Source organism: Pagrus pagrus, assembly GCF_965226575.1.
Source record: "Pagrus pagrus genome assembly, chromosome: 1".
NCBI classification, from domain to species: Eukaryota; Metazoa; Chordata; class Actinopteri; order Spariformes; family Sparidae; genus Pagrus; species Pagrus pagrus.
In genome coordinates this window covers 13,038,646-13,063,474 of record NC_140185.1, presented here as the reverse complement: position 1 = coordinate 13,063,474, position 24,829 = coordinate 13,038,646, and the positions used below count along the sequence as shown (strand labels likewise).

The 24,829-nt window shown below is 39.1% G+C and overlaps 2 protein-coding genes across 2 annotated transcripts; both read left to right on the top strand.

Moving 5' to 3' along the window:
• Positions 1-1,781: 1,781 nt before the first annotated feature.
• On the top strand, positions 1,782-10,320 carry taldo1 (transaldolase 1). The gene is made up of 8 exons (XM_084359058.1): positions 1,782-1,978; positions 6,244-6,367; positions 6,520-6,627; positions 7,120-7,251; positions 7,632-7,807; positions 8,575-8,772; positions 9,537-9,682; positions 9,831-10,320. Exons 1-8 carry the CDS (start codon positions 1,879-1,881, stop codon positions 9,861-9,863), a joined length of 1,017 nt encoding a protein of 338 aa, XP_084215184.1. The 5' UTR covers positions 1,782-1,878; the 3' UTR covers positions 9,864-10,320.
• Positions 10,321-19,783: 9,463 nt separating this feature from the next.
• LOC311256913 (uncharacterized protein) lies at positions 19,784-23,387 on the top strand. The gene is made up of 4 exons (XM_084352327.1): positions 19,784-19,894; positions 20,004-20,100; positions 21,640-21,871; positions 22,288-23,387. Exons 1-4 carry the CDS (start codon positions 19,794-19,796, stop codon positions 22,368-22,370), a joined length of 513 nt encoding a protein of 170 aa, XP_084208453.1. The 5' UTR covers positions 19,784-19,793; the 3' UTR covers positions 22,371-23,387.
• Positions 23,388-24,829: the final 1,442 nt, after the last annotated feature.

Here is a 24,829-nt window from a genome sequence, read left to right as displayed (position 1 = left end):
TCATTGTGTCAGGAACCCATTTCCTCGAAGGAGACAAACCAAACAGGCGCTGCTATTGTAAGTCTTCCTGAAAGGCAAGTTATATCAGTAGTGACTGTTTCTTGTAAATCAAGTATGACAAGTAGCTGAGTCAACAGTACACTACTCAGAATCAGTTGGGGATACTTCACTTGTATTTCACTTGATTGTTTATTCTGTAACATATCCAAATTTGTATTTTGTGTTTTGTGGATATTTTTGGTCCCCAAAATGAATGTGACACATTTCATTTGACTTCTGTTGCATATCCATGCACACACATACTGTATGCACCCTTATCCCAATATCCCCAACTAACTGTGGGTAGTGTGTAGGTGGTATCTGAAAGTTCTGATAGTTATTGAGGAGATGTATATTATGTGAGATACTTTTGGCCTGTGTAATATAGTTATGACTTACAAAACTAAACCATGGATCCAACATATAGCCTAAACAATATTTGATGGTGTTTTTTTAAATGTATCACATCAGTGTTTAAGCTGATGCCCTGTAAGAGATATTCATATGTTAGCTGTACTGCTTTGGAGGAAAGAGAGTACGTGGTTTGGGTTGCAGTGTTTCATTTTGCACAAGATTTGAGTTTTGAAACATTTTTTAACTGTTCTCTGTTTTGCGTTTAGAGTCTTGAGATTTTGAGGAAATGTGTTTGTAGTTACGGGGTGTAACTAAGTACATCTACATAAGTAAAATTATGAGGAACTTGTACTTTACTTGAGAAGTTCCATTTTCTGGTACTTTATAATTCCACTAAACTACAGTTTGGAGGCAAATATTGTACTTTTTACTCCACTACATGAGTTCAATACCTTTAGTAACTAGTTACTTTTCAGATTACAAATGAGTGCATGTTTAAATAAACAGAAACACTGATTCCAATTATCTCTTGATTTCATTCAAGTTAATTTTTTGCAGAAAGTTACTTTTGATATGTTAAGACTCAAGTACTATTTGTGTGAGTTACTAAAGAATGACTTTTGGGTACTTTATGCAACACTGCGTGTTGAAACGATTGGGGGAACCTGTAAGTAAAAGATCTCCATTCTTCTTTCATCCCTGGTTACCTGATACTGGTTACCTCATACAGATTCAGATTGTTCATTGTCTTTAGGCTATTAACTGTGACATGTTTCCAATCAGATATTGCTGTGGGCGGGCGATTGTGTGAGAGGACGCTGCATCGGAGCCAAAAAAGCACTTTTTTAAATTAGTTTATCAGCAATCTGACACAAAAATCACTGATACTGATGATCGGAAAAACGCTGAATGTTCACCCAAATACTGGCCAGGGCTGATAATCGGGTTTACCCCTAGTTTGGGACCAGTCGGACAACACTTAACAATCAGTGAAACTTGATGTGTATAATACCTCGCATGAAGGTTAGTGTAGCTAGTTCTTTACGGTACGATGTACAAATATGAGCAGTAAAAGTTACTGACTCAGACTTAAGTTATTTATTCTTCATTAGAATAATGTCCACAAAATGATTTGATTTACTCAAGTTTGTATTTGTGACTTTCACTTTTACCAAAGTAAAGTTTTCACACGATATCTTTACTGCTACTGTTGGAAGAATTGGAAATGATATGCAATACACAATATAAAGATGACTCATATTGTTAAATCCTAGCCTGATACGGGATCATATGACACAGGTGAGTGTTTGTTTCCCTCTACCTGCTTTCTCTCAGTTTACTTCCTTCATCTCCACGAGCTTCCAATTAACCGGGGCGCGCTCCCGCTGACTCCTTCCTCTTTATGCTGCGCGCTCCCGTCAGCCTGACAGTCCTCCTGCTCTCACGTGTTTTCTGTGTATAAAAGCGTCCCAGTCTCTGCTCAACATGTCCAGTGAGTCACCAGACAAACGGCGAAAGATGGAGTCAGCGCTGAACCAGCTGAAGAAACACACCGTGGTGGTGGCGGACACGGGAGATTTTAACGGTAAAAAAACTCCCCGCTTTTAGCGCATGCTAATCTTAGCTGGTTAGCATGCTAACTTACTGACCAGGAAGGATCCAGCTTTAATGTGACTGACCGCTGTGTCAATATTACGCAAACAGAGTGAGCTGTGGAGCAGTTAGCATCCATGTAACATCATTTGGTCCAACCGGCTGATGTTAGCTTAGCTTTAAAACTAACTCCAGGATGTTTACATGGTAACCAGTAAAGTTGACAAGCTGATAATCCAATTAAAGCTACTTGTTATTAAGGTTGCCTAACTTAGCATCAGCTGCTAAGTTAGCTGTACTAGCAAACCTTGCTAACTAACTACTTATTCAAGTGAGAATGCGATTATTTTGTTAACGCCAGCCTCTTGTAAACCTCACAAATGACCAAACTTGAAACTAGCTACAAGTTGCGCTTGTTAATTATGTGTTCGTGGTGAAAATACAGCTCGTATTAAAGTTACAGACTGCTGTGAAACCTGAAGTAACAGGAAACAAGGTGAACAATTATATATTTCTTCCTCGTTTCGTCACTTTCATGCCCAGGAAGAAAAGGTCATGAATCAGAATGAGGAAGTGTGTGTGTATTAATCCTGTTAGATTGTGATGCAAACCAGAAAGTTCCTCCTCCAGGGTTTGCAGACTCAGGATGACATGACAGAACTGGTTTGTGCCTCTGCAGCCAGGCGTGACACTGGAGGACAGATACTGTGACACTCAGTCAAAGCAGGAGTGGTGGATGTTTGCATAGACTTAATCAATCAAACTGTTACTGTTTTGATAGTAAAGGGGTAGGCCGATTATCGGGGACGATATTCAGCATTTTCCGATTATTGGTATCAGGGATTTTTCTGTCAGATTGCCACTAATTTAAAAATGCAGTATCCTCTCACACAATGACACGCCCACGACAATATCTGATGGGTAACATCAGATAGCCACAATCACAATTCACAGTTGTCACAATTGATAGCCTATAAACACTGAATCATCTGAATCTGCAAAGCAACTAAAGTTATCAAATAAATGTAGTGGAGAAGAAGTATGAAGGAGCTGAAAATGGAAGTACTCAAGTAAAGCACCTCAAAATTGTGCTTAAGAACAGTTCTTGAGTAAATTGTACTTCGGTTCATGTCATCATTGGTTGTTTGAAATTTTGACAGAGATTTTCGATTGTACTGCAAATGAATATCGGCGCCAAAGATCGTTTTTCAGTCTCCTTGATTTCTAATGTGTCGCCCAAGAAAAAGCCTACCGGTCGACCCCTAGTATAGTACCTTTCATAAAGGTCAGTGTAGCTTAAAGTTCCTCACAGGTTACTAACAAACTGATGATAATGTACAAATATGAGCAGTAAATAATCAGACTTGGAGTTATTACACTGAAGTTATTTATTGTGGTACTGCAGTGCATTTTATCAAACAACTAAAGTAGGCCATGCTTTGTTTGAAAAAAGTATCAGGAATGATTGTGATTGGTTGTTTGCCGTATATGCAGAGCGTGCATGTCATTCTCAAGCAACAAACTTTCATGTATCCGAGAACTAAATTGGACTAAATAAGACATTTATTGCAGATTAGTGATAGGTAATGAGAACCTTGCACTTTTGCATCAAGCAGCAAAAAAAAAGTTGTAGCATGGCATTGTGTTTGAGTTCATTTGCTTTAGTGAATACCTCTGTCAGTACTATCAGCAAAAACAAGTTTGTAATAGTGATAAGTAGAGTGGTTTCTTGAGATTTACATACACTGACTTCTCTTTTTTAGTTTTAAAAACAGGCGTGTATGTCTGGTTTATGTAATCTGGGTATTTCATGAATGTTGTAAGATTTCTCAGGTTTCACTGGGTGCAGATTTAGACATGTTCAAATCACTGATGTTACACAGAGGAATTGCAAGAACTTGGTCAAACATGGTGTAACCCCAAACTCTTACTTCACTTATGTAAGTGGGGAAAAAAAGGCTCCCAGAATTAGCCTGAAGGTAAATAAAGGAGGCTGACTGGGTTGTGACATTTTGCACAGGAGTAACTAATTAGCCTGCCTGGTTCTGGACAGTTTAAGGCTCCTTGTGAGATGAAGAATTGTTCAGTACTGCTTTGGGAAGATGACAGACTTGTATGCAAGTTTGGGTGAATTGTGAGGGAATTTATATTTTAAGGCTGTAATCTGACCGTGATATTGAGTACATTATGGATTTCTGTATTGTCCTTAAAGGTTATTGGGAATTCTAGTGCAGTGCCCGTTCAAAACATGATAAGATTGGAGAGAAAATAATTTGTGGAGATTCTCAATATGTGTGTGACACAACCCGATTTCAAAATAGGTTAGGATTTTGTCCTTTGGTCCTGTAGTGTGACCCAGAGTCAACACTGCACTTCCTTCAGTCCTCGACAACAAACCTGACGAGTCTAAAGAAGATCGAATTAATGCTTCTCGAGAAATGCAAAGGACGGACGGAGATTCCCTGTTTTATAGGTCAAGCTTCCCAACGTGTTTTTAAAGCATCCCTCTGATGCTGCAACTGACTACAAAACCATCAGGCTACGAACATTGTAAAGTCACAGCTGCACTTGTGCCATATTTCGGTTATTTGCAGTAATCGTGCTGTAAATCTAGTTGGTGCACATGGTCAACTTATAGATAACTCTGAAAGTTTGCTGCCAGCATGCAAAGGGAAGTCTGTACTAGTGTTTTATTATTTACATTTTATTTAACTTTTATCAGAACGTAGTAAATGTATGTCAGTGGAAATATGTTTTGGATGGCTGTAAAATTAAGGAAAGATTACAAAAACTTTTTTATACCCCAGGTTGTTGGCAGACCAGATACCCTCCTTTGAGAATACTGCTGTAATGAGCACATTAACTCTGTAGTGTCTTCTTGAACGTGTGATCACGAGTATCTAGTCCAACCCCACTGACCTACAGAATGATCCAATTTTTTTGTAAGAGAGAAAACTGGCTGCAGGACAGAGGCATCCTTTGTTCTTCCACTGGAGAGCTGGCAGCACCAACTGGACTCGCCTGCTACAATCGAGCGCTGATATATAAAACACTGGTTCATGAAAAGGCTCCGCCGCTCATGCATATCAAATTTAAACATGCAGTTCAGTCCAGTAAACTGCAACAGGATGTTTTAATATACAGTTCTGTAGGTTAAAGAAAACGTGGATACAGGCTGTGTGACTTTTATGCTGCAGATCATAAAGATTTTTCAACTTTTTAGTGAATTTCTCATCATTTTTTTTTTTACCTGACTGTAACATTTGTCAGCACTAATGATTCCACTGGTTATTTGTGAAGGGAGTAGTTGATGGGTAGTCAGGATTTCAGTGCTTTGGTTTTCCATTAATACTTCAGAAACTTAATTTGCAGTTCTGACAGTCATAAACAAAAGACAGTTAAATCGTTAATCAATACCCTACTTAAGCGATCGTCATCCTTAAGTGGTTTTAATTGTATTCTTTATATCAATAGAAGGAACACTTAATATTAATCTACCTCTTCTGACTCTTAATAGTTTTTTAGAGAGACATGCATCATTATTTTTATACAGTAGATGGCACCATTCTCCATGTCACAGCAGCAAAGTATTGTTGATTCAACATGACAGTTGTTTCTCTTTAGTTTTCCACCCTTTTACCTTCACATACACATATTTTTGCAGGGATGAGATGATCGAACATCTTTCATTGTGGCATCCACGCATGATATCTGAGCTCAAACTTGTCTCTGAGGTTTCTTAAAAACAAACTTGTAATATTCAAGGTAAACCATTGAGCTGTAATAAATCCAAAACTTTGAATCCCACCTTTTGTCCTTGACCTTCCTCTTTATTTTTTGTACTTATTAAATGTATTATAGAGCAGCCGTTTAGCTCTATTTTGTGGCTGTACATAATAATATGAATATAGTGAAACCATATGGTTTTGCAATGTGGTTTTAAAAAAATCATATTGCGATAGCTGCTTCTCAGTGTTTTGAGACGTTCAAAGTAGTAAAGTTGCTACAGTTGGATCGCCTACACCTGCAGAGAATAAGGTATTCAGTTAATCAAATAGTGGTCGTATACTCAATCAGAAAACATCCAGAAAAGAGAAAATTCAGTCAAAAAGTATCAGGACATCAACCACTATTCTATCCTGGGGTTGCAGATGTCCAGTTATACATTTGATGTTTATATGAATATCTGTGAGAAACTAGGTTGTGGATGTGCGTATGTGACTTTTAATGACTTTGCTCTGTCTTCCCATCCTGCAGCCATTGATGAGTACAAGCCTCAAGATGCCACCACCAACCCATCTCTTATCCTGGCTGCTGCTAAGATGCCAGCCTACCAGCAGCTGTTGGATCAGGCCATTAAATACGGCATCGCCAAAGGCGGGTAAGAAGTTGAACACAAATTAGAGCTAATCCAGGCTCCCTATAATTAAATTATTCTTTAGCTTTTGGATAACACTAGAGGTCAAACCAACTACACAATGTCCATTTTCATGAATTTAAATCCAGTTTCATAATGTTTCCCTCTCTGTCCAGAACTGAAGAGGAGCAGGTAGCCAACACCATGGACAAGCTGTTTGTGAGCTTTGGGCTGGAGATCCTCAAGAAGGTCCCAGGCAGAGTCTCTACTGAGGTGGACGCCAGGTAGGTGCAAACACGTCACAAGGTGGTTAATATGACGGGAAACATAATCAGTGTTGAACATTTAAAAACATATCGGTCATGAGGCTAGACTTCTGAACATAAACAGACAACTGATATTCAGAGACCAAGTTTATTACCTCCGCCAAGCAGGTTACGCTTTCCGGGTTGGTTTGAAGTTTGTTAGCAGGATCAAGGAAGAACGTATTAAATGTTTAATTATGTTCTGACCTTCTTTGGCTTACAGTTGGTTCTTCCACTTTGTCATACGTCTTTAAATTAAGGGTGGAAATTTAAAGCAATTTCCTTTTCATCAGTTGGCAGCCACATAGCTGATCAATAATTTATTTATTACTGTTGGTGCTTTTAAATGTGCATTATAAATACATTTGGATTGGATTAGAAAACCCTTTTTGTTTCAGTAGCCAACATGGTCTATCCCTGAAGCATCAACATAAATGTACAGTGGCTGTGTTGTTTCTCCTCTCCAAACAGACTATCTTTCGATAGAGATGAAATGGTTGCCAAGGCCCTGAGGCTCATCGCTCTATATGAAGAGGCCGGCATCAGCAAGGAGCGCGTGCTCATCAAGCTGTCATCGACATGGGAAGGAATCCAGGCTGGCAAGTAAGTATAAGATATGGATAAAATGCCGCCTGCAGCAAATTGTGTCCCAGTGCATCGCCGCTGAGGGTTGGTTAACACAGAGCGGCTGCTGTTTGTAACAAATTTTGATGAGTTTATCAGCCAGCGACTCCCCGAAGACAGGTGTTTACTTGTCTGCATGTCCACAAGGGGGTTCGGTGATATCCATTGAATTGCTGCCTCAATTTGATTCCACATATTTAAATGGTGCAAAATAATAAGATTGGACTTTCTGTTTGATTCTAATATTCTGTGGCTTGTTTTGTTCTTTGGAGAGATTCTGGTTGAAATGGGAAGAAGAGGAAGAATGTATGTTTACATCTGCACATGTTTTGAATAAAGTCCATTTGTTTTTTGTACAGGGAGCTCGAGGAGAAGCACGGTGTTCACTGCAACATGACCCTGCTGTTCTCTTTTGCTCAGGCTGTGGCCTGTGCAGAAGCAAAGGTCACACTTATATCACCCTTCGTTGGTCGGATCCTCGACTGGTACAAGGAGAACACAGACCGCAAAAGCTACGAGCCACATGACGACCCAGGTAATGAAGGCCTTCCTTAGTGTTTTTAAAACCTGCATTCTTTGATCACGTTATCAGAATAGTGGCACGGATGTCAGATTTTAACACGTTGTGATGCAAAAACAGTTTTGAGTGTTTCAGTTCCTTCCTGCTGCCATTTTACATCTGAACTGTTCTGCTTTCAGACAGTTCAGCCTTTTGCCAGAGTGTGTGGTGGGGTATATGTGGTTGTGTATTGGGCTGGTGACAGCCGTGGCTAATCGTATGCACTCCTCTAATCTCCTTAAGAGCGATTTCTTTTCTCCATCATGGCATAATGACAGTTGGAAACACATACTCTCATCTGGGAAGTGAAGCACTGCAGGTGCTGCCCAGGTATAGCAGATGTCTATGTAGGTTGAATTTACTTTTCTGACTTTTTTAAACAGTTTAAATTCTCTTAAACTGCCTTTTAATATCTATATATCTGCAGTGTGGTCTCTTGATTTTCAGGTTGTGTTTCCATCTTTTTTTTTCTTAACTAGGTTATAATGTTGCCTTCACGTAGTCTGGTGTGTGGTCTAGAACACACATTGGCTTTTTCCAGCCTCTACTTTTCTGTACCAACTTGTAATTACTCCAGTGAGCTGTCTACAAAATAAATGACTCTGTTTTTTCCCAACGGATTATTATTTTCATGTTACACCACTGTTCTCTACATTCTGCTCAGGTTTCCATCTAAATGCACCACGGATGCAGACATGTTCGGTATTTAATGCATATCTGCTTTTTGTCCTCTCTGTCCCTAGGTGTGGTGAGTGTGACCAAGATTTACAACTACTACAAGAAGTTTGGCTACAGCACGGTGGTGATGGGCGCCTCCTTCAGAAACACAGGTCAAGTGAAAGCCCTGGCAGGCTGCGATCTGCTCACCATCTCACCGGGGCTGCTCGCAGAGCTCAGCCAGGACCACAGCACCATCTCAGTGACGCTCGATGTTGTGAAAGGTACTGTGTGATCCAAAGGCTGCAAAATACTGCTGTTCTCATTAACTTTGACAGTTTAATTTTATTGTGTGGGACATTTTGCATCCTGTTTGGGGTTTTGGTCGCTAGTTTAATCACAATAATTACAATTAATTTGAATAAATACTGTTTTTTTTATTTAATAAGGAACCTTTGATCGCACCTTTTCTTCTGTCGGCAACTTATGTTGTTACAAACAATGTTTGACTGACACCTCCTGATTAAATGTCTCATCTTAATTCATTCTTTTATCAAGACGAATAATAGTGTTGGTTTTACAAGTTTATTCTCAAGAGGTGATGATGATGGTTTCTTGTCAATACTAAACAGTGAAGGACATAGAGATGTGGAAAAGGATGGTAAACAGCAGGAAGATGGAATGTGAACTGTATCAGGTGGTACATCATTGGGTATACACAATATGAACCATAGTCTGGCTCAACCAGTTGCAACAAAATCTTGAGAAAAGCAGAAGATCGTACTGTTTGTTAATCTGGGTTAGGGTTGGAATGAAGGCTGTAGGAGAGCGGGGAGTCTTGCACATAGATGGCTCATAGTTTTATTTCCCCCGTAAAATGATTTTAAATAATGAACTTGAAGGTAAAAATTAGAAAAAGGTCCCCTTTCACTTTTAAACAGTGGTGGACACAATGTTTGACAATGGCAAACAAACCTGCTGTTTTCATGATTCTGAAGTAGTATGCTTGCTCTTGTTTCCACCTTGACCTTGATGGTTTGATTTGTAGCCAAGGCCTGTAATCTGAAGAAGATCCACCTGGATGAGAGGGATTTCCGCTGGGAGCACAACGAGGACCGCATGGCTGTGGAGAAACTGTCTGACGGTATCCGCAAGTTTGCTGCCGATGCCGTCAAGCTGGAGACCATGATCAAAGTAAGAAGAGGTTTTCTTGCCACTCGCACTGTTTGTTTCTGTGTATCCACTGGCAGTAATGACAAAGTGATGGTTGGATTAATTAATTAATTAGGTGTTTGCTGAGCTTTATCCGCTGACTCTTGGGTTCTTTGTTTGTTATCTACAGGAGAAAATGCTCAACGCGAAAAACGGCCAGTAGTGGACAGATCTGGTGTCTCCGGCTGCATTGACAGGACGTGTAATGAGTTAGGAGCGTCTTCTTTTTTCTCCAACTACCTGAGAGAAGGTCGAATGGACCAGAAGGCCTTCCCTCTCATCTGACCAAACTCCAGGGACCTCCTCCCTCCTGAATGGACACCTTTCCTGTCTTAGGCTGGGACTGACTGTTTGAATTCTGACCAAACATGACTGATGCTAATGCGAGTGTGAAGTTGCTGCCAAATATTGACTTGAAATTTGACCACAAAGGAAAAAATGTCTTTAACACATCTTGTGACTACTAGAAATAATCATGAGCACTTTTTGGCAGGAAAGGACCAGTTTTGCTATTAACACCATTTGGAGAGGAGGGCAGAACTTGATAAAGACCCATTGTAAAATCATTCCTCAGAATATAACTCTTTACTTTCAATAAATAAAAATCTTCTTAATCTTTACAGTCGTGTTTTGTTTTTTCACACTGTTTCTGTCTTTGTGTGTCTGACACCTGTTGTAGCTCACTGATCAGGTGACAAACATTTTACCGTCAGCCATTGAAGGCATCTTAAATAAGAGCTACGTCAGGTTGCGCAAACTGGGATTATCATTATCAGTTCCGTAAAGCCAGCCTCTTGACGTGCAAACCTTTGTCAAGCCTTTTGTGTTTTTTAAAGCCTCTGGTCGAGCCGGTTTAACTCCATTTCATCTTTGCAAAAAATTGTCTTAACTCCTCCTCAGCTCACTCAGAACTAAACAGAAAGAAAACTTGTGTGTTTGATGACAGACAGAACCGTCACAATAAGTGGGACTTTGAAGCTTTTTAAAGGAAATGTGGCTTAAGGTAAGGGGATTTATCTAACTTCTGTATCAGATGGCTTTGATTTGTTTGGAGGTTGTGAGATCTGTGCCGACAGATTTTTGTAATATCCGTAACCGGGCTAGCAGTGTTGCATACAATAATGTATGGAGTTTAAAGCAAAGCAAGAATCCTGATCCACCAAACACGATAAAGCAAGATTTAAAGCCTCATAACAAAGACTGTTCGTTCAGCAGAAACTTCAACAGAACAATGGCTGTCGAGAGGATTTCTCGTGATTTTTTTTTTTTAGGGAGTAACTCTAAACAAACATTGGGCAGAGATGCAATTCAGCTGTCGGTTTACTTAGTGAAATTAAATATACTTGAACATTGTAAAAAGCATTAGGTGTTGCGTAACTTTAAGAACTAAAACCAGTGTTTTGTAACGGCCTGAAACGTCCTGAAACATTTTTATGAATTCTCAGACAGCCGTGCTCCTGAAATTTGTGAATCGTATTTTAAGATGGCAGTAAAGAAGTGGAAGAGCTGTTCAGCTACTTAGTTGGTTTGAAGAATCGTAAAACCTTTTGGTGTACAATATTTCCAGATAATATACAAATACCATGTTATTGAATGAGATCAGGGCCGGATCAACCTGCAAAAGGGCCCTCGGTGCAAATATACAATGGGACCCTTTTGCTCTGTCATCATCAGAGTTGATTTTTGTTTTTTCGTTTTGTTTGAGTTTGATTGTAATTCTCAAATTTTACCTGTATATTTAAGGATATTTAAAATGAATCTACACTTTAAACTGTCTTTTGTGCCCTTGACAGGTTCAGGGCCCCCTGGTATCATTCCTATTTCTTCCTTTTGATTGAGGCATGTGCAATTTAAACATTAACATACTAATATTAGGAGTTCATATTCATAAGAAAAGCATTCAATAAGAGGATAGGCAATAATATTGACAATATTTGTACAAAAGTCAAAGAAAAATTATATTAAAGCAAACACATCAATGATAATGTGATTGTAAACGACGACAAAGGTTGGTTTCCTGAAGATTTATCAAAAATCCAAGACATAAATATAAATAATAAATAATCACTTCTGGTTTAAAACCGAAACAGCAAACAACTTCTATTGATAGAAGAAGAAACAACAAAGAAAAAGAGGTACACAACCTGTAAATGTTTAGTTTCTGTAGGGAACATCCTGCCCATTTCAAGAGGAAAGTCAGTTATAGAATAAGCATCAACGAACTAAGATGCATTTAAAAACTCACAGCCACTATTCAGACTGAAAAATATTGGAGAGATGAAAAGCCGGGGTTGTATTTAAGATTTTGGATCGATCTCATGGTGTCTGCAGGTTCTTAGAAGTCTTAGAATTTCTGCATTCATTTTTTTAAATATTAGGTTTTAAAAGTCATTAAATAATCTTAAATTTGAATTCATGAGGTCTGAATTGGCACAAATATTTTATCCAATGTCATTTCACATTCATTGTTACAAATCTTTAAACCTACCACTGTCTTTTTTACTTTATACTTACCCGTTGGCAAAATGTAGAACAACCTAGATGGATAAATAGCACTACAAGTGAGTGGTATACAGTAAGTAGGGTCCAGACTGTTTGACCTTTGAGTCTCTGTATTTCCTGAAGGTTCACACTTCCTGAGATGTTGGCCAGAGTGAACATCCTGCTGCAGGCCCTGACTCTGGTCCTGTTAGGCCCTGCCTGCCAAGCCTCTTCTCTGGGGCTGACAGTCCACGTTGTACCCCTGGACAGCGATGGAGGGAAAATGGTAGGCACAGTGTCTTCAAGTCCAAACTCTTTAATTGTGTTTCAAAGAGAGTCCCTTTATTTTTCTTACTCACCACTTTCAAGGAGACAGGACCTGCTTATTAAACAACATATTTCTCATTTAAAGCATATCTAAGAGGCTCAATGGTTTTGCCTCCTTAAAGAAAAGTCAGCATTTGTCATGAAAACATCAGCCATTTATTTCAATAGTTTCCAGGTCATTTGACACAAAATCGGATGGATTCAGGTTACTGACCGACTTAAGTTTTCTGCCTCTAACCCTAGATCCAACTATGTGAACAAACAAAGTGTCAATACAAATAGGTACTGTACCAGTCCACTCCAAATGGCCTGAAACATGCAGACATATATGTTGTTGTCACATATTATAGCTTAATACACACATTATTTTTACAGTTATTTTATATTTTATTTCTTGTATATTTCTATCTTTACTCACTCTTATTTCATATTGTCTTCACTATTTATATCTTGTTAAAATCTCTCTATAGTGTCTTATTTCTATTCTACTGTAATGTGCCAATTTCCCCTCAGGGATCAGTGAAGTATTTCTGATTCTTACTCTGAACATAAAGTTTATGGCTATAAATGAAGAAAATGAACGTACTCCAACAGATTGTTCTGCAACCAGGAGAACCAATGAATTAATAAACTCGTCATAATTAGATGTCGTACTCATTATGAATGATTTCTGTAAAGACGTTTCCAAAAGTATAATCTTTGTCTCCGCTGACCAAGTTGATTTTCCTGTCTTCTTTTCTTCTGCCAAACAGTCTGCATGGAAACTGTAGAATTTTACCATCGTAACATCTCAATGACTGACATTGACTGACACATCTCAACATTTTGGAGAAATTAAGTGTCATTTTTGTACAAAACAACTGACTGTCTGATTGGGTCTGATGTGGTGCCTCGTGAAGACATCAAAGTTGAGGTCGATTAATATCCCTGTGAACAAATCAGAACAAAGTAGGAAGATCTGTAATTACTAGTGCCTCTATCATCCTCATAACACTAACCCTTATTCTTTTTTTAGTTATAGAGTCAAAAGATAGCCAAACTCAGCAGCATAATACCTCATAAACTACATAATAAGGTCAACAAATGTCTTTGATTTCATTTAGTGAGTTAGGACGGACTGATCTCACTCTGCAGGTTCTTCACCCTCAGCTGAATTCATTCATAAAAGTTTTTTTGTCTCTTTGCTTCTTGCAGGTGCGGGCTCATTTCAGTGTCATCGCTCACGCTCCTTGTCCATCTTTGTCTGGACTGTGTGCTGTAGGGGAGGACTGTCTGGTCCATCCAACCTCATTCCCTTTCAACGGCACCAAACCGGGTTCTGGCTGGTGTGTCCGCCAGTGGCAGAAAACTGTCCCCAGTATTTACACCGCCAGCATCAGATTAGGGTACGAGACCTAAATATTACCTCTGCACCTCAAACATCTTAAATTCAAATTCCTTTTGCTCTTTTTTTCCATCTTTAATCCTTGCTTCTTCCTGTTTTGGCATGTTTTGGGTTCAAACATGCAGGTAAACTCAGGGAAACAGTGTTTAAAGGGGAGAAAGTGTATGTTGTTAATCCTCTGATATTATGAAGTAGTAGGCCATTTTAGTTTTCCCTCAAGAATATAAATACATAATTAATACATTATGTTAATAAGGAACATGCACCTTGATGCTAGTTCAGGTATTATTATTTGTCATCAGATACTGATGTTTTGGGAATGAGACTCAACAATCATCCATCTTTCTAAACAAACAGTGTTGCTGTGAGCTTCGGTTTCTCTATTACACACTTTTTTCTTCAATGTTTAGGTCCAACACAGAATTCTATGTATCTATGAATGCAGGACCAAACGTTCGGGCGAACAGTGGGAGACTCAACCACCCTCCTTTTGTTGGTCTCCTTCCTCCACTAAGGTATGAAAATTAATGTTTAGAAAAAGACATATATGTTACACCTGGTTAAACAAGTCAAGAATACTGAAAACCTCTTCAGTTGATCAGTTTGAAGCAGGCAGCCAGCAGAGGAGTCCAGCCTAACCACCAGCAGCTCACCAATGTTGTTTGTTTGTTTTACCTTGTTCTTCAGTTGGACAGGTTTAACCTCTACTGCGACTGTCTTTGTGATTTGAAGGGCTGATTGTCTTGTTGTTTCCGTCTCTTGTTGTGTAATGGGTCCAGGGCCCGAGTGAACTGCCCTCACCACTTCCATCTGTCGGTTAAGGATCTGGATGGTGACAGGGTGCGATGTCGCTTTGCCCGGCCCGACCACGGAGAGTGTCTCAGCTGCACTCAGCACTCTTTTATAGAGCTGGATGAGGTGAGTCTAACTTAAACTATAAGCAGTACACCCAATTACACCATTATTTAAAATCATCATTAATTAAGCTACTGATAGTTTTGTAGCTTTTAATTGAGTTTCTTTTCTGGGCATTTTAACTTAAATTCTTAAAGGTGCAGTATGTAGTTTTTGGGGAAGAAGTTTTAGTAAGAAAGGGAAAAAAAATTCATTGATTGATTTTCATGCTTTAACAAGCTGAACAAACAACTCTCTTTGTTTTCATGACTGAATAAACTGAACAAACAAGCTGACCTTAAAGGGCAACACAGTTTCATACTGTTTCACTTTGTTTATATTTGGCGGACCCTGCCACTTTTCTAGCTGCAAACTGTGTTCTGGGGCTTTTTTGAAGAAAAACTGAAAATCCAGATTCATCTCCTGCTGGTATTAATATTCAGGAGAATTATCTATGTATTTGCAGTTTTTAGATCCTTAATTTAAGTAAAAGTATCAGTGTGCAGTGTGAAGTGTCCTCTGTACAGGACTCAAGTTCAAGTTCTGCATCAAAACTGTACTTACTGAAAAAGATGTAAAACATTTCCACATTAAAGTGTCGAAATGCGACTTCATCTTAGTTATGTATTTTATTGAATTGTGTGCTTACATTATCCCAAATGTTTCCAACAATGTTCAAACCCATGTACATTTGAAGGAACGAAGTTGTGAATGCGACTAAACACAATGTCAAAAACACTTCACCTCATACACAGCAACTACCATGACGTGTATTTCGGTATTTTCATTGTTTGAAAATTACCAGAATGCATCAAACACAGTCTCTAAAACTCAACTTTTGGTTTGGTTCGCTTTAGTTTTGAAATCCTTCCAAGTGTGATTATAGTTGTTGATAAATGGAGTGGAGTAAAGAGTAAAATATTTCCCTCTGATGTGCAGTAAGGTGGAAGTATAACAAGCACAAAACTGAAATGAAGCTCAAATACCTCAAAACTGTGCTCAAATTGGTCAAATGTACTGAGCTACTTTCCACAACTGGATATACTGTTAATCCATATTCTGTTACTAAGGTGTAACTCTTAATCTACCCTCATGTCTTTTGACCGTGAGTGTTTTCAAAGTGACCAAGTAGCTTTTCATGTGACTGACTCAAACACTGAATGAGGAGTGAAAGCAAAACAAGACCTTTGCTGTTACATTAACAGACAGAAATGAAGTAGAACAAGATCTGCACTGACTGTAATGACTTTACTGACAGAAACAAGTTTGTAAGAAGAGTTCAAGGCCCCAAAGTCTGCAGGTGGATTAAACCATCCTACTGGAGGAAGTCAGCAGCCGCCTCAGTAACAAATCTTTATCATATTTCACAGTCCAACACACAGAAGTATGTTATCTTCTATGCGAGGAAAAGGTTAGTTCAGTCAGTGTTGGGGAAGCTAGTTTGAAGTCGTAGCTCTGCAGGCTATCAAACACTTCACAATGGTAGAAGTTGAACGACAGCAAAGCTACCCCAAAGCTACTAAGAAAAAACAGTTCAAACTGCTTTGTAAAGAAATGATCAAATTGACAATGTGGATGTAATGTAATGTAAAATAATAACAAAATAATATACAAAAAGTCACATGCCAGCAAAATAAAAATGCCCCTTAATTGAGTTTATTGCAAAAACTACCCACTTATTCACACATCAACCAAAAACATTAAATACCCAACTGTTCATTGGGAAGTGCAGGGAATGTCAGCTTCTTATTCAGAGGAGATTGTCCTCTGAATTACCAAATACCTCGAAATCCATATTGGAACAATATATAAGGGATGACTATTGGTGTTTTATCAAAATATTAACACAATTAGATTTTTGATAAATAATCATCAGTAATGTGGACATAATGACTAAGTAGGTAATGGCAATCAATATATTGCCGAGCCCTAGTCGACTAGTCTGGGTTTAAACTTCTGTTTGAAGATCATTAGGAACATCCATCCAAGTGACTTTGAAAATCCCTCAGACCTCGTTGCGGCTGTTGGACTTGAAATAACCTGTGCTCAGTGAAAACTTCACATTGTTACAATCTTTTTGGTCTAACTCTTTTACCAGGAGGAATGCACGTTAACATTCACTGGAAAAGCTCCAGCAGGACAGTATTTCATCCACCTGATGGCGGAGGACCTGATTCCTGCGCCCAAAATAAGCTTCTACGGAAACCAACCGCTCAGTGCTGTCCCTGTGCACCTCTCTCTCACTGGTGAGTCAATCAGAAAAAAGGCCTGAATGTCACCTATATGTCAGCAAACATATAAATAACTATAAATATTATAGTGTCTCTCCTGTCCTCTGTTATAATTTGAACTTATGCAAACGTCTCGCGTTCTCCGTCCTTCAGTGGAGGAGTCGACCACACGCTGCACTGATGAACCTGTGGCTACCGGTGACACACCAGAAGAAGACTCCACGCTGTTTGTCCTGCCGTACCAGGAGGTAGCATTCAGCATCAGCTTCATGTCACAGACGGAGAGGTGCGTCACTTCATCTGAGTGTCTGAATTTTGGTGTGAAATTTCTGCTCTATGAAGAGCCCTTCAAAATCCCCACAATGGAATGAAAAGAGTAGCGTACATGACAGGTTATAGACATGTTAGACACCTGTGTGACGATGATTCACAAGTGTCAGGAATCTCAATTAACACCTCACTACAGAGCGTTGGGTGTCTGTTGTATATTGAGTATATTTAGTAGATGTCAGATGCGGAGGTCTGGCCACAATAATTGAATTGAGAGTGTGCAGCTCTTACAAATACACAGTTATGAAAGTTGAAATGACTGTTTCTTGTTGTATTTGCAGTGTTTTAGAAGTAGCAGTAGTTGGTCCCCCTGAACTCTACAGGGTTGGGTTCAAAACAGTCGGCCCCCTGGCGTTGATGACGATGGCCTGGATTCGCTCCGAAAACAACCTGACCCAACTTCTGCCCATCTGCTTTGCTGTGAATACGCAGAGGTAGGTGCTTCGGTTAAGTGTGTAATGCTGCTCGACATAGTGGTGTGATTCACCCTCTAGACCTCTAAAATGGCCTCAGGAATTTTTGACTTTCTCTCTGAATCAATATATATAAAAAAAACATTTTTCCCTTGTTGTTGTTCACATGCACGCCTGCCTGCCCTGCCACTCAAATATCTGTATCTTGAACAGAGTACATATAGAGCATGACTTGGCCTGATTGGATCTATTTGTCTTTCCAGTTTGCAGTCAGAGCCCAGATGTGTGTGGCTGTACCAAAGTAAGTTATGCTTTACTGCATCTGACAGCGGGTTGTCTTATTAAAATATTCACTATTAACCATCAGAATATGTCTTTTTTGTTCTTTTCAGGGGAAATGAGGACACTCCCTGCTGGGACAGGTTGAGAATATATCACTCTCTAAGATTGCAATATTTGAGTGTACTAATTGTGCTTGTGCGTAAGAATGTATGAATAATGTCAGACACTGCTGCTGTTGTCTGCAGAGCTGAAGTGTGAGAACACAGAGATGATTCTGTCGCTTCCTGTCTCCTCCCTGAGTGACATCAACCTGGCAGAGCTGCAGCTCAACAGCCCCACCTGTCCCGTCACCTACAACAGCACACACCTGGCTGCACGCATCTCCTTGGATGGCTGCGGCACCAAGCGTGTGGTAACTGCTCCACGTTTCTGTCTGTCTTTGTCTTTCTGTCGTTCAGTCGTTTTATTTTCTTATTGTCTTTCTTACACTTGTTCTCTCTTTGTCATTTTAAAAGACAAAAGAAACCTTTTTTTATACATGTTGGACATCAAAATAGTGGGAGATCTCTAGTTTTAATTTATAAATATCAGTTGCAATTTCATAATGACCATCCAAATAATGTTTATAGATGAACTACACAGTATTTCTTAGTCATTTACACAGTATTATACGCATCAGTGGCAACTTTACAATAAACAATTGCTTAATAAATGGGTTGTTAAGCATTATTGAATGAAACATTACTGGCTTCATGATGTGTAGTTCATATCATCCTGCCACCATCTATGACTTCACCTCAGAATCACAGCAGTATTTAAAAGTAAGGCTGAACAATTAATCAAAATATAACATCGCTATGTCCAGCAACCTAATCGCAGCTGCAATCTTTTTGATAAAGGTAAATTCTCCAGACATAGAAACTTGCCTGTTTGGTGCAGACCCCAGCAAAAATCACCATGTTTTTTATGTAAAATCATCATTTTTATCATTTTTAAAGATTTTTTTAAGATGACCATTTTTACTAAAATCATGAGTCATGTCATAATTATGGTAGCTGTCAAATTATGTCAATATGATTTTTTTTGTATTTTGTTTTCTTAAAAAAAAAAAAGGTAACTTAACACTCCCTGGAAATTGTCTTTGCTGACCTCTGGTGGTGCAACTTAACACTTGCAACCACTATTGAGGTGAAACAGCCTGGAAACTGAATCAGAAAGGGCAGTAAAATGCTGCTTTTCAGTCTGGTGTTAAGTTACTTTCAATTCAAAAGTACTTTACACTGACACATTATTCAGATAAATGTGAATCACAGCTATACTCTTCCTCATGCTCCACTTTTTTCCAGCACTCTGGTTCAGAGCTGGTTTACACCAACACCTTGAAAAGTGTTCGTCCCTACACCAAGGTCAGTCGCAAGCCCTCCCTCATCCTCCCTCTTTCCTGTCGTATCCCTGGAGTCCAGGCCAAGGGACCGAATTACCAGATCAGCTTCCCCTCGGAGATAAAGACGTTCGGTCCACTTAGGATTTGGATAGAAATTCAGATGCCAGGAGAGGGGCCCATGGCAGAGTTCACACGTACCCCCAGGTTCCGCTCCCTCCAACTGTCGCCAGAACGAACGCGTCGAGAAGCAGAATCACCATCAGAGAGCAAAACCTCCACTAACAGCAGCTCCACCGACTCCACTGATAACAGCAGTTCTACCAGCGGGGCCGTTGGGTCCAGGCTCAGTAAGCTGGATCTCCATGTGATGTCCAACTGCAGCATTGAGCGAGCGGAGATGATAGTGAGCAACTGTATTGAGTCTGAGACGGAGGACTTTGCAGAATCCCGGCCCATCCTGCAGCAAGGGTCAGTGACAATCAACTTGTTTCCTGTAGAAGGTCGAGGTCAAAAATTGACTCTGTTTTTGTCACCTTTGAAGCATATAACGATTCTAATAGCTCTCTTTTTCTCTCAGCTGCACAACGTCTAATACATTAGAGGTTCTTACAACAGGCACCTCCTTTAAGATTTACCGCATTGATTTGACCGCATTGGAGAACAAAGGATCAATGGTCTGTACTAATGCAACACACACATACAGTAATACATCCTTATTAGTTCTCCTCTTCTTCCAAGAAATGTGAAGTTTAATTTTACAGACTGAACTTACAGACAGACTTTGTGGTGATTAGTTCTACATGAATCTTTGAGTAAGGCGCACCTGTGGGCCGTGGTAGTGCTGAGAAACTTCTGACAGGAGTTTGTAGAGATTTAACTCCCTTCAAGCCATCTGAACCAGCTGGGATGAATGTCTGTAATTCCACTTTTCATTCAAGATTGGTCCACCTCTTTGGGTCGGACTAAAGCATCTCATCAACTGTTGGATTCATTTCCATGAAATTTTGTTCCGACATCCATTGTCTCCAAATGACAAATCCTACACACTTTTGGATGGATTGCCTTTAGATTCGGCGCACGCATTCATGTTCCCCACGTGTTTAATACTTAAGTGTGCATTACACCATGTAATCTACTTAGTTACCTTTTAAATGATAATTGAATTGATTTAATATCATTAAGCATGAACTGTTAAAAAGTAACTAATACTGCGAGTAGTGCTTGAGAAGAATACTTTGTATTTTTACTTAATATCTTAATACCAGTCATTTTACTTGGAACTGAGTGATAGTTCAATGATGTAACTTTACTCTCACTTGAATACAGATTTTTATTACTCTTCCACCACTGTCAAATACCCACAACAGTAAAGACATTCCCATCATCCTCAATTCTGTTATGTGTTTATCATTCAAATACACTAATAGCCCTAGTTATAATAGATATAGCCCTTTTTAGCTCCCTTGGGCCTACGTATAAAAAATGCTACAATTTCTTGACGGTACGTCAGGTGTCAGACTGCGACTAACAAACATTTCATCTACAGAATATTTGTCTCAATTAATTGTTTGAGGCCACGATAATGTCTTCAATTTGCTCTTTTTGCTGACAAACAGTCTGAAACCATAAATTCTGCCAATTTACTGTCATATATGGAAAAGGAAAATGACTGAAATTAAGAATTGATCCTCAAAGTAGAAGTATCAGATGGGGATGTCAACAAATTAATAATCATTAAATGTCCATAAACTTGCTCCCAGTGCCCTGAAATAGAGAGAACAGAGGACGAAGTGTGTTGTATTCAGGTTTACAGGTTTATATTCCAAAGACAACAAATAGATGCTTCTAATTACTGGCTCTTTTTATCTCAACATGTAAGTTATTGAACAAATTATTATTAGTTTCACATCTTCCTGTCACCATCTGTTATGACTTAGAAAATGATCACAGCAGAACTAAAAAGTAGGGCTGAACAATTAATCGAAATGTAATCAAAAATCGCAGTTTGGCAAAGTGTGATATCAAAATCAAAATCAAATCAAATTTTAATTCAAGTCAAATGTGTCTCAACATACCAGACACCGAGCTTGACCACTTTCATTCCCATTTCCTAAGTTTCCATCTTTCATAGTCGTCGGAGTCATGTTGTGAAATATTTTTGAGCTGTCTCTTCACACCGCTAACTTGTATCTGTGTGTTTTTTTGTTTTGCAGATGTATATCCGGTGCACAGTTAATCTGTGCATCACTACCATGGCCTCCCTGAAGTGCCCTGATCTGTGTACCTACTCCCTTGATCAAAGATCGGTGGTGGCCAGTGTGTTTACCAGAAGCTACACTGTCGACTCGCCACCGATTAGCCTCGTGGCCACAACTGCTGCACCGACCACAACAACCGTCGTCACGACTACACCAAATGCTGATACTACCACCGCCGCCTCACAGGGTAAGATGCTATCTTCTGAACAAGCCTCTATGTTTTTTTTTGTTTTGTTTTTTCAAGTTCACGTAATGTGATATCACTCTGGTCACTGTGAATTACATTATTATATGCAAGGAGAATTCAAGTATAACTGCAGGAAAAATATTTTTTATCTGTGAAGGTTGCTTTATTTTGGAGGAAAATGCTGAGCTGTTTGATATTAATCACCAACTGCTCGGCTGGCCAGACACAAAGAAGAACTACTTAACAGCTTTGGGCCCCAAAGCTGCCCAAAAATGAGCAAATTAGAAATGTGTATTTACAAGGTTTCTTCTTCTGAGCTGTTTAATCTTTTTTCTTGATTCAAGTTACACTTTTCTCTTTAATGTCTTGAAAATTGTCAAAAAAAATCTACATGTGTGTCCTCTCTTCTGTTGTAGCTCCAGAACAGGCCTCAGCCATGGCAGCAGGAGTCATTTTGACAGCTATGAGTATATTTCTTCAAAATGTCTTCTTTTACTGAAAAGGGTTCTGGATGATGATCTGTCAGGATATGGAGCAGGACATTTGGTTGTTTTGGACTTTTGAAGATCTTTCTCCTCACCTCCTGTCAGCTCCGTACTGTTTTTAGCAAATAAATGAAAACAATCCTTTAACACGTATTTAAATAGGTGGGTTTACAGTTTGCACATGGATGCCGTAGAAGTAAAAACTTTGTGCTCCCACTTTTTTTGTTTCCTTTGTACATGTACCTGTTGAATTATTGTTTTACCAACTGAACCAAAACTAAATGAAAAAAAAATCTCAAGTCAAAAATCTTTTACTGCCTTACATCTCAAGAGGCATAAATGTGGTGACAGTGGTGGAATGAAATTTAAATACATTTACCGGAGTACTGTACTTAAGTACAGTTGAGATACTTACTTTGCTAATATCTTTTCTTTACACACTACTTCTACTTCACTACATCTCAGGGGGAAATATTGCATTTTTTTACTTTACTAGTTATGTCACAGGTTTAGTTACTAATGAGACCTACTTACAATTTACAAATGAAGTTTTGGCACATATGAAGACAAAAATAAAATATTATCCTTTGTTTAAAAAATAAACTTCCCAGGATTAAAGAAGAAGAGCTGAAACGAAAATTGAATTACTCAATTAGTCAGTTGACAGAAAATTAAGCAGACTTTCCTGATTAGACTCACAGACTGACATACTTGTGAATCTGAATACTTTCTCCACCACTGGTCTCTTTATGCACCGCTTTTATTTCAACCTTTTGAACTTTCGAACAGGCGTCACAAACCAAAAACTGCACTTATGAAATTTCGCTGAATGTGAAAACAGACTTCTAGTGTCAAAAACACATTTTTGACTGGAGGGGGTCTTTAAAATGTACTTATCTGTCTGTGTATATATATTATGTGTCTCTATACTTTGTAACTCTCATAGTGCTCAGTCGTAAGTATGCTCATGTAATGAAGGTTAACACAATGTTGTTATCACCATTGACACTTTGATTTGTATCTATTTAAAGCAGGGGGCCGGGCTGAGGCGGGATGAGTGGACTGTTCTGTAAATAAAAAATGAAAATGTCATTTAAACCCCGATACGAGCACAAGACTTCATTATGTTTCACTATTTTGTGTACTTTACTCACTAGATGATGGTTTCACTCAGACAAGAGTGATGTTGTGTGTGCACATGTGAATAGTTACAGACTAGTATATCATTGACAGCATAATAACTTCACTGTTCACTGCCACCAGGCAAACAAAGGACAAATAACAGCATGAAGAAAGCACGTATGAATTTGCGCAACCAAAACAGGAAGGGGCATTGTTTTCCCCGGTCACTATCCCCAGGTTCCAAGGTGGAACAACTGGAATAACTGTTTAAAGATAAAGAAGCTGGCTGATGGAGGAGGCAAAAAAGGTGAAGAGGAAGAATAAAACCGATGGTTACATGCTGCTATTCCGACATGCCGCTATTTAGACAGTGACCTGTAATTGTCGGAATAGCGGCATTACAGTTATTTTTCAAGCGTCCCACTATTTCGACATTTTGTTTTGTCATAGTCGGAGACATGTCGGAATAGCGGCATGTCTAAATAAAGACATGTCGGAATAGCGAGATGTCGGAATAGCGGGCGGACCCCAAAACGGTTGTAAAACAAGAGCGAACAGATGGCATTCACTTGATGGAGATGCTCCGGTGTTGTGTACTTAAGGTCTGTTCCCTTGTTGATATGTGTTTCCTCTTACCACTGGGACTTGAGACAGTTCAAAACCGGCATTCTTGCAACTGGATGTTTCACTCTGTGTTTTCACAGCACTGAGATCAGGGTTTCTAGATCAAACTGGGATCCTATGCTTGTTTTTTCACTATAGACAGTCACCACGCTGCTAGTGGTAGCTGTGTTGCTAACGACTGCGGCACCAACGGTAATACGACAAGGGAACACTAGGAAAAGTTGTCTATTTCCACTTTAATAAGTAATTTAAACTGATAGCTGCATGGCTAACTGAGTTACCAACTGCAGTTAGCGGCAGTTAGCAGTTACTTTAGCAACAAGAAACTAACCAACTACAGTTAGCAGCAGTTAGTGGTTACTTTAGCAACAAGAAAATCTATCCGCGCAGCAGAACAGTCTGTAAATCACAGAGAGTCGGGACAGAGCAGCTGGAGATCGGAGGGAAAACCCCAGAACTTTTTCTCTAAAAGTTTGATCCAGTTTCTCCAGAATCAGTGCTATAAATTTCTGTTTTTGTAAAGTAATCATTTGCTCTTGACTTATTCTCGTCTCGAAACAGTAAATTCATCAAATTCAGGTTAAACACAACAACTCACTTGGTTTTGCAAAGGAAATGATGTATGTGTATATCTGCATCTCAGCGAGAAAGTGAGATTTGATCACATGGTCCAGTAAAAGAATGTAACTAAGTACATTTACTCAAGTACTGTGCTTAAAGGTATTTC

What these genes read in the sequence shown, in the direction of transcription:
- LOC311256913 (XM_084352327.1), top strand. Translation starts at nt 19,794, where the DNA reads ATGTCCAACTGCAGCATTGAGCGAGCGGAGATGATAGTGAGCAACTGT. An exon ending in CGGCCCATCCTGCAGCAAGG is followed by an intron (nt 19,895 to 20,003) that starts GTCAGTGACAAT and finishes TTTTTCTCTCAG; the next exon opens with CTGCACAACGTCTAATACAT. An exon ending in TGGAGAACAAAGGATCAATG is followed by an intron (nt 20,101 to 21,639) that starts GTCTGTACTAAT and finishes TTTGTTTTGCAG; the next exon opens with ATGTATATCCGGTGCACAGT.
- taldo1 (XM_084359058.1), top strand. Translation starts at nt 1,879, where the DNA reads ATGTCCAGTGAGTCACCAGACAAACGGCGAAAGATGGAGTCAGCGCTG. An exon ending in GGACACGGGAGATTTTAACG is followed by an intron (nt 1,979 to 6,243) that starts GTAAAAAAACTC and finishes CCCATCCTGCAG; the next exon opens with CCATTGATGAGTACAAGCCT. An exon ending in TCTACTGAGGTGGACGCCAG is followed by an intron (nt 6,628 to 7,119) that starts GTAGGTGCAAAC and finishes CTCTCCAAACAG; the next exon opens with ACTATCTTTCGATAGAGATG.